Source organism: Gymnoscopelus microlampas, assembly GCF_963454915.1.
Source record: "Gymnoscopelus microlampas genome assembly, chromosome: 2".
In the NCBI taxonomy this organism is placed as follows: Eukaryota; Metazoa; Chordata; class Actinopteri; order Myctophiformes; family Myctophidae; genus Gymnoscopelus; species Gymnoscopelus microlampas.
In genome coordinates this window covers 54,920,063-54,929,105 of record NC_139939.1, presented here as the reverse complement: position 1 = coordinate 54,929,105, position 9,043 = coordinate 54,920,063, and the positions used below count along the sequence as shown (strand labels likewise).

Sequence of the window (9,043 nt, the reverse complement as noted above, 5' to 3'; positions counted from 1 at the left end):
CTAAGTACATTTACTCAAGTACTGTACTTCAGTACAATTTTGAGGTGTTTTTTTACTTTACTGGATTATATCCAATTTTCAATACTTTTGCTCCTACTCCACTGCATCTCACGGACAAATATTGTACTTTTTACTCCACTACAATTATTCAAAATCTTGAGTTACTTTGGCTGTATGAAAATAGCTGATCTACAAGCTCGAAACGCATCGCAGCGAGCTTGTAGATCAGCTATTTTCAAAACATTACTTTATACATTTTGAAACCTGAAAATGGACTTTGTGCATAATGAGTACTTTTACTTTTGGTAAGTACAATTTGATACCAAATCCTTTAGTACTTTTACTCAAAGTCAAATGTGAATACAGAACTTTTACGTGTGACAGAGTATTTCTTTATTGTGGTATTGATAATTTTGCTTAAAGTTAAACAATATGAGTACTTCTACTTCTTACACCACTGAGAATCACTGACTTAAGACTTTGTATGATGATGGCATCTTGTTAGTTGTGTTAGGACACAGCAGCAGCACAGCCCCATGCATTCAGATGGTGTCTCTGTCTGTCTGGTCTGGCTGTACTGGGTGGTATAGGCCACACCTTGTGGAAGCCACCCGACCAATCGGGCGGCGCTGTGAGGAAAGATGCCCTTATATGGAGAGAGGGGTTGCGCCCTGCAGCCATGCAGCTCCTATAAAGCCTTCCTCCACACCGGGTTGGGTTGCAGTCACTTCTTCTCTGACATCTGAGCAGCACGCAGCAGGACTTATTGCACTGATCACCACCTTCTACCTGAGCCGACACTACCCTCAACAACACAGGTACGACTACGAGCGGACAGCGCATGATATTACTTCTACAGTGTTTGTTTCAGATGAGATGAGACATCATTTAGATGTTTAGTTTGTTGAGGCTGATCTTTAATTGGAATTGGGGTTCTTTCTATTCTAAGATCTGAGCATACAGTAAACTTAATAAAAGTAACTTCAGCTGTGAGGTTGGGGTAGATGAGTCAATGTCAGCAGTTTTTTAATGTAAAGACATCCTTTTACTTAATGCAAAAAAACGTCTGCTTTAGTTTTGAAGCTGAATGAAGCAGCGTTGCCATGTCTGCTTATTATAAGCGACTTTGGGCTGCTTGTTATAAGCGACTTTGGGCTTGTTTTACAGTCTCTAGTAAAATATTCGATTGTTTTTTTGGGAGCTTATTTCTGAAGTGTAGTACATTTATTGTTTTCACCAGTGGTTGTCAAATATTGTAATGTCATGTACCTCCCAATTCTATTTCAAGTTTTTTTTATTTTTATGGCAGATCTAACAAGCTCGCATTGCGTTGCTGTGAGCTTGTAGATCTGCTATTTTCAAGTGGCCGATGAATTATTATAGGTTTAATGCTGCCAAGTATAGTGTCCTTTTTGGGCTTGTTATCCTAGACCTATGGCTGCTTATTTCTCTCTCACAACCTGGCAACACTAGGTATGAATGATTCAATGAATGAAATCAGCTGATGCGTGTTGAGTCGACGGTGTCTCAGGTGTCACTGTGAACTCTCAGCTTTGTATTTAATACAAGATAAAGACCTTCACTGTTGTACAAACCTAGTTTGATCACTTACTGTAAACAAGAGTTGGACAGCTTATCTAGGATTATTCATGCCAACAACACGTCATAACTTCAGCAGCTTCACTGACAGTTTTGTCATGGATGTATTTGATCCAGTCTGACTTATTTTCATATCTGTGATAGATATGCAGATGTAAAATACATCTCTGATAATTCTGTGACTTTATAATGTAAAGTTTAGATGGTAGACTTATGTAGACTTATAAGCTGTAGGCCTGGATACTTTGTTACAAGTTGACTTACAATGAAAGCCAACTTGTAACAAAGTATCCAGACCTTTCATCCCTCTTGTCTGCATAATGTCTACTCTTTAATCTGTGAGTCCTGACATCTTAATTAGGTTAGTCTAGTTAAAGGAGGGAGTGGCTGGCCTGTCTGTTTGACAGTCCTGTGTTGTTCTCTCTCACACACACACACACACCGGGCCGTGCCGTGCCGGGCCGGGCAGCCGTCATCCCTAAGCTGCTCTCACTATTGCCTTATATGGTCATGGCGAGACAAGGGAGAAAAGAGAATGCCTTTGTTTCAAAGCTATATATTTCCACACTGGGAACTTGCGACACCCAGTGTCCGGTCTGTGTAACTGCAAGGGTGGTTTGACTGGATTACAGGATGGGATGAATGTTTTATAGATGAGTTTCTCACAGGCAGGCCAGGCAGCACACATTCCATTTTCTCTTTTTCTTCTTAACTTATTTTTTCCCCCTGTTCTTATTGCAGACATGGAAGATGAAATCGCCGCCCTCGTCGTTGACAACGGATCTGGTATGTGCAAAGCTGGCTTTGCAGGAGATGACGCGCCCCGTGCTGTGTTCCCCTCCATCGTTGGACGTCCCAGACATCAGGTACACAACGCTGCACTGAAAGTTTAAACTTGGATGGATAGAAAAACATGTCTTATCACCTATAAAATGTATATTATGTACTTAAAATACTCAGGATTCAAAAATGTCAAAAAGCTCGCAGATATGCCACTCTTGTGACGCTGTAGTATGCTTAAGTAGGGCTTTAATTTACAAAAATGAAAATATGGAGATGAGGTGTTTCTGCCCCACAGCAACGATAGCCTCTGCTGTTTGTTAACCCTTTGTGTGCCTTTTCCCTCCTCCCCAGGGTGTGATGGTGGGCATGGGCCAGAAGGACAGCTACGTGGGCGACGAGGCCCAGAGCAAGAGAGGCATCCTGACCCTGAAGTACCCCATCGAGCACGGCATCGTCACCAACTGGGACGACATGGAGAAGATCTGGCATCACACCTTCTACAACGAGCTGCGTGTGGCCCCCGAGGAGCACCCCGTCCTGCTCACCGAGGCCCCCCTCAACCCCAAGGCCAACAGGGAGAAGATGACCCAGGTAAGAAAACAGAACTGGGGACTTGCAGGAAGATGTGGGGCTGGGTTATGAACCAAAAATGTTTCGAAATCCGACAATTAGAAGAACCAATAACCGATTCAGTATGGCTCATATAGGTTAATTAAATCGAAGCAGCCTTTTATTTTTTATATCGATGACTCGACATTAACATATTTTTGTTGGTAAATAATCAAATCAATAAGTCTGACTACTTCACCCTGTATTATACTTTGTTGTGCAATGGTGGTGTACAAAAATGGCAGATCTACAAGCTCACAGCAAGATGCATTGTGAGCTTGTAGATCGGTAACTTTTAAGTGACAAATACAAAAAAATTTAAAGTAGCAGAAATTGCTGCTCTACAAGCTTACAACGTGTGTTCTGAACTTGTAGATCTGCTATTTTTTGAAAATGCATGAACATTTTTCAATATGGAAATGATTATGCAAAATTGGGACATTGCAAATAATTGCAACAGGCCTAATCTAGTGTTCCTCAATCTGCCCCCCCCCCCCCCCCTCCTGATCACCACTCTCTAGGGCTCCTCTTTCCTCAGCTGATCTTTTCTTCTTTAATGGAAGCTTCAGGTTTCTGCCTCCTCTGTGTGCACTTAGACTGTAGTAAAGGATTGGTTGGAGCATGGGCAGATATGGGTCATGTTTGATAAGCCACTCCAGTTGATGTTGCTTGGTAACTAACTGCACCAGCGTTGTGTAACAAGGGTTGTAGTAGTGGAGAGGGAATTGATGTGAAACTACTAAAATCAGTTACATATGAACTAAGGGTACTTGACTGCAATGTTCTGGCATGACGCGTGTGTTCTAAACCATGAACGAGCTGTAAGTGCTGTGACTGACCAGTTTTTAAGTGGATTATTGACTAATTGTGCCGACTAGCTGTGGTTCTCAAAGTGGGGTCCAAGTCTTTGTGGAAATGTATGGAACTTCTTTGCTTTTATTTTAGTTATTTGAAATTTTCATAAATAGAGTAAAAGTTCATTTTTTTTTTACTTTTTTGAAAATCTTTTGAATTTTATTGCATTAAACCAAAAACATAATGAAGAGAAAATGGGATATTACTTGTGACCCATAAAAATGTATCCACGACCCAAGCATGGGCCCTGACCCAGTGTTTGAGAACCACTGAACTTATTCAGTCTTGTGCTAACAGAAGTGACTCATCATCTAACCCTCCCACCCTCTTTTCATTCAGATCATGTTCGAGACCTTCAACACCCCCGCCATGTACGTGGCCATCCAGGCCGTGCTGTCCCTGTACGCCTCCGGTCGTACCACTGGTATCGTCATGGACTCCGGTGACGGTGTGACCCACACTGTGCCCATCTACGAGGGCTACGCCCTGCCCCACGCCATCCTCAGGTTGGACCTGGCTGGACGCGACCTCACAGACTACCTCATGAAGATCCTCACCGAGAGGGGCTACAGCTTCACCACCACAGGTTGGTAAAAACACATTGAAACCAGCCATAACGCCTCATCCACACACAAACCAGCTAGAGACAGCTTTTAGTATTGTTGCAAGAGGTGTAAAACCCTTCAACATCCTGTCGGCGGTTTACACCACAAGCAAAATGTAACCACTTAATCCCTTGGGCAAAAATAGCTGTAGATCTGCTATTTTTGTCTAATATTCTCCACCTGAATATGCATGCTGGGATTTCAAGTGGTTAAATAATATGAATTGTCTTCTGTTAACTAACTCCATTCTCCTCTTCCTCCCAACAGCCGAGCGTGAAATCGTTCGTGACATCAAGGAGAAACTGTGCTACGTTGCACTGGACTTTGAGCAGGAAATGGGCACCGCGTCCTCGTCTTCCTCCCTGGAGAAGAGCTACGAGCTGCCCGACGGACAGGTCATCACCATCGGAAACGAGAGGTTCCGTTGTCCAGAGGCCCTCTTCCAGCCCTCATTCCTCGGTGAGTCACTTTATTCCAGTCATTTGGATTACCTTGCAGCGAGCATGTATTCTATGGAAGCATGTTGCGCAGCGAAAATGGCTGATCTACAAGCTCTTAATGCGTCTTGTAGATTGGCTATTTTGAGTATTTGAAGGGGTCAATTAGCAATATGTTTTGAAGCATTTTCCATAAACCCTAATAGTCTGGGATATTTCATAAAAGTAAACGTTAAAGCCAGAGTCTGATTTCTTCACCTGGTTGGCAGTATGTAAAACGGCAGGAACGATATTACTAAAACATCATAATTTTACGCATGTTCTCACTTTAACACTGTTTCACAGTCACAGAATAATGGGGTTTGGCTATACACATTTAATTATTAATCGATTGGCTCAGAAAGTTGACTTAATGGGTTTAGTGGGTGTATTCTATTAATGTCCACAAAATGTGACTGCTTGTTCCAGTTCTAGTTGATGCCCTAATCTAAACCTTAGACTTAACGCTTGTCTCTCTCTCCTCCTACATGTAGGCATGGAGTCTTGTGGTATCCATGAGACGACCTTCAACAGCATCATGAAGTGCGACGTGGACATCCGTAAGGACCTGTACGCCAACACGGTGCTCTCCGGTGGTACCACCATGTACCCTGGCATCGCCGACCGCATGCAGAAGGAGATCACATCCCTGGCACCCACCACCATGAAGATCAAGGTAAAACCTTGTCCTTAGATCCATTACAATCCCCCTTGTACTGTGTGGCGACAGCTTTGACAACTGCTGCCACTTGGTGGATGGTACGAGTTAATGCAGTAGAACAGCCAGTCTTTATTTCATGAACCTACAGTATGGCTTTGTTTGTAGTGCACTAGTCCAGTGTTTCCCAAACTGGTGCCCAGAGAAGTCTGGGTACCCTTGCACTAGTCACAATTCAAAACCACTGTTAACAAAATCTTACCCATTATCCATCTCTCGTTTTTTCAGATCATTGCTCCCCCAGAGAGGAAGTACTCCGTCTGGATCGGAGGCTCCATCCTGGCCTCTCTGTCCACCTTCCAGCAGATGTGGATCAGCAAGCAGGAGTACGACGAGTCTGGCCCCAGCATCGTCCACAGGAAGTGCTTCTAAACGGACTGTTAAAAAAAAAAAACCCTCGCACCTCCTTCTACAAATCCTTGATACAGCTCTGCGTCTGCACACATAACCTTGGCACACCGACACACACTGGCGTGTGCAGAGCCTGTACCACCCTCCTCTTCCTGACCCCTCCCTCACCACTACGGCTGTGGTACCATGACCCCCCCCCCCCCCCGTGATTGGTGAAAACTTTTTGCAGGAAGTTAACTGGCCGGAGTGAACCAGGTGGTTTGTGTGCGTGTGTGTGTGAAACATGTCATTTGTTTGTGTAGGTCATTCCAGATGTCTGTCTGTTTGTTCACCACCTTATTTGCCTCTATGAAGGTGTATTCACTGGTGGGTGTGCTGCCCAACAGAACGTCTATAGTATTTGCTTAATGTGTAAATTATCTGAAACTTGTTTTTGTACTTTCAGCCTTAAATGATATATACTTGGGGTTCCAGTTTGTTTTTGTCATTATGCAAAAAGACAAAGCTTTTACCTGTTTTGTATGGAGGTGTAAAAGGTTTGTTCATGGGGCCTGTTGCCCCCTCTAGTCTACACTGACCAGTAAGAGCCCAATAAAAGTGCACATGTCTGAAAACCGTTTCTGTCCTTGGTCTTTTAATCCTGATCATTCTCAAGATTTTAGATGTATATTTACTACACCTGTTCTATTGACATGCAATTTGTCCAAGTTGTCCGCCTGACAACAAACGGCTTTAGGATCTCTGTGGCATCAAGAGAAACTTGAGCGTGACTTCTTTCCACTTTGAACCCGTTTCCTGTGCAAGTGCTGCTTGCTCGGGGGATAAATTCAATCAAGGGGCCTTGACACGATCTAAATGGCTCAATAGAAAATCGGGGAGACCGAATACAATTAGGGTTGTTGTTGCATTTGGTCTCCCTGATTTTCTGTTGCATTAAAAAATCATACTCTACCATACAGATTGGCCAAAATTACATTTTATTCATAAAAAAATAAGTTACATAGTGCCCCAAGTTTAATATATCTTAACCACTTCCAGCTTGGCGTCCCTATTTTGGGAATTTTATAATAGAAATAAAATATTAAAGTACAAAATGGAGCTTCAAGGTAGGGCGTTTTGTTAAATGGCTCTGTATTCTGAGACTGTTTAGGAGTCTCCAGCTCTTTAGTAAGCAGAAAAATGCTTCTTCAGGTCAGGATACCAATTTTATCCAATCAGGAAAACTCATATACAGATTGAAAGTTGTGAGACGATGAAATGAGCAGACAAAATTGAAGGTGTTTTGAAGGGTGAATAGAATGGGTACACTCAATAATCATAATGGTGCTTAAGTCTTAACAAAAAAAATATTGTTTTAGCCCCCAAAAAATGTCACCCTACCTAGTTAACATAATGATGAAACACATCAGTGGCTCACATTGTATGGGGTGAATTTCCTTACCGTGATAAATGGCAGTGAATGCATTATCACATTCATCATCCTATGGTGACTCATAGGATGGATGGACCATAGGTCCTATGAATCACCATAGGTGATTAATTTATACTCCTGATGGAGAGAGTAGATTATAGAAGGACAATCAATTGGTCACTGAACAGTAGGATGAGCATAAAAATGTGACAGTTAAAGAATACATTAGTGAAGTCATTCATACATGCCTTTGCACTTGCACCACATTAAATATGGACACATAGGGTAATTTTAAAACATTCTCTCCCCCTTACACTCTAGTTAAAACAAACAAACAAACAATAAATATCAGACCTACAAGCTCATATGAACCAGTGTTGCCATGTCTGCTTATTATAAGTGACTTTGGGCTTGTTTGTTCTGTAAAGTTGCTTGTAAATATTGTTAGCTGCGGGATGCGATGCTGTTTTGCTTGTTTCTAAAGTGTAGTTATTTAGTTTGGGTTGTTTCCTAAATTTAAACCAGTAGCTCTCTCTAATCTGTCAAGAAACAACAGAGGGCGCTGATTTTCCTTTTTATTTGACAATGTGTTCCCAGATTGGTGGCTCTCAAACATTTTCATGTCAAGGAACCCTAAATTAATAAGTATTATTTTGTCCACACGTATCTCCATCTAAACATATGTTGTGCCAGGGACCACCGTACCAGATATGGGTTGTTAAAATGTTTTTAAAAATTACAAAATCTTTTTTTCCCAAGATTTGTTTGAAAATAGCTATTTTTTAAATAGCTGATGCATGATATAGCTTTAAAGTATGGAGTTACATTTGTGTGTTTAATAACTAAACAAATTAAAAAGATTTGAGTCAGAAAAAAATAGTATATACAGAACGAAAAATATGTTTGAATGAAAACAAATTAAAACAGCAAGAAAAAAAAGATTTGCATTCAAAACATTTTTTTTTTTTTGCTTTGTTGATTTGCTTGCTTATTTCTCTCGCAAAATCTGGCAACACTCTAGCCATGGAGCCAAGACGGTTATCTGTCATGACCGTCATGGATGAATTTCAACCTGGTGTTTGCATTTTCTGCCTTTTTGACCCGTACATCTACATAAACGTTCAAATTTCAAATATAAAGTGCATACCTTATGGCCACGGATGTTATAATTATGTACAAATCCTCAGGAGTTCCTGTATTTTCTGTATTGTTCAATGAAAAGCATTTTAATCCGAAGATTGGCCAATTTTCATAGAGTTATAATGTATCAGAGTGCAATACACCTCCCAACCGATGGGTTCGCGTAGTTGAAAGCATAATGGAGAAAATATGGAGAAAATGGCCACCAATCGGACTAAAATGCTTTTTATTGAACAATAAGAAAGATACGGGTACGTTTGAGGACCCGGACATAATAATAACATCCATGGCTATGGGATCAGTACTTTATATTTGAACTTTGAACGTGTATGTGTACGGACCAAAAAGAGAGAAAGTACAAACACTTTGTTGAAGTTCATCCATGACTGTCATATAATATATGACAGTCACTCTGGCTGTAACAGGAAACGTGTCCGTCTATCAAAACGTTCCGGTGGTGTACCGTGGCTCAGCCCAGATTGGATTCCTTCCAGAG

The 9,043-nt window shown here is 41.5% G+C and overlaps 1 protein-coding gene across 1 annotated transcript; it reads left to right on the top strand.

Moving 5' to 3' along the window:
- Positions 1-721: 721 nt before the first annotated feature.
- Positions 722-6,612, top strand: LOC311035109 (actin, cytoplasmic 2). The gene is made up of 7 exons (XM_084043189.1): positions 722-818; positions 2,341-2,465; positions 2,734-2,973; positions 4,186-4,432; positions 4,719-4,910; positions 5,422-5,603; positions 5,874-6,612. The coding sequence occupies exons 2-7, from the start codon at positions 2,343-2,345 to the stop codon at positions 6,015-6,017; spliced, it is 1,128 nt and encodes a 375-aa protein (XP_083899315.1). The 5' UTR covers positions 722-818; positions 2,341-2,342; the 3' UTR covers positions 6,018-6,612.
- The last annotated feature ends 2,431 nt before the right edge of the window (positions 6,613-9,043 follow it).

What these genes read in the sequence shown, in the direction of transcription:
- LOC311035109 (XM_084043189.1), top strand. Translation starts at nt 2,343, where the DNA reads ATGGAAGATGAAATCGCCGCCCTCGTCGTTGACAACGGATCTGGTATG. An exon ending in ACAGGGAGAAGATGACCCAG is followed by an intron (nt 2,974 to 4,185) that starts GTAAGAAAACAG and finishes CTTTTCATTCAG; the next exon opens with ATCATGTTCGAGACCTTCAA. An exon ending in CTTCCAGCCCTCATTCCTCG is followed by an intron (nt 4,911 to 5,421) that starts GTGAGTCACTTT and finishes TCCTACATGTAG; the next exon opens with GCATGGAGTCTTGTGGTATC.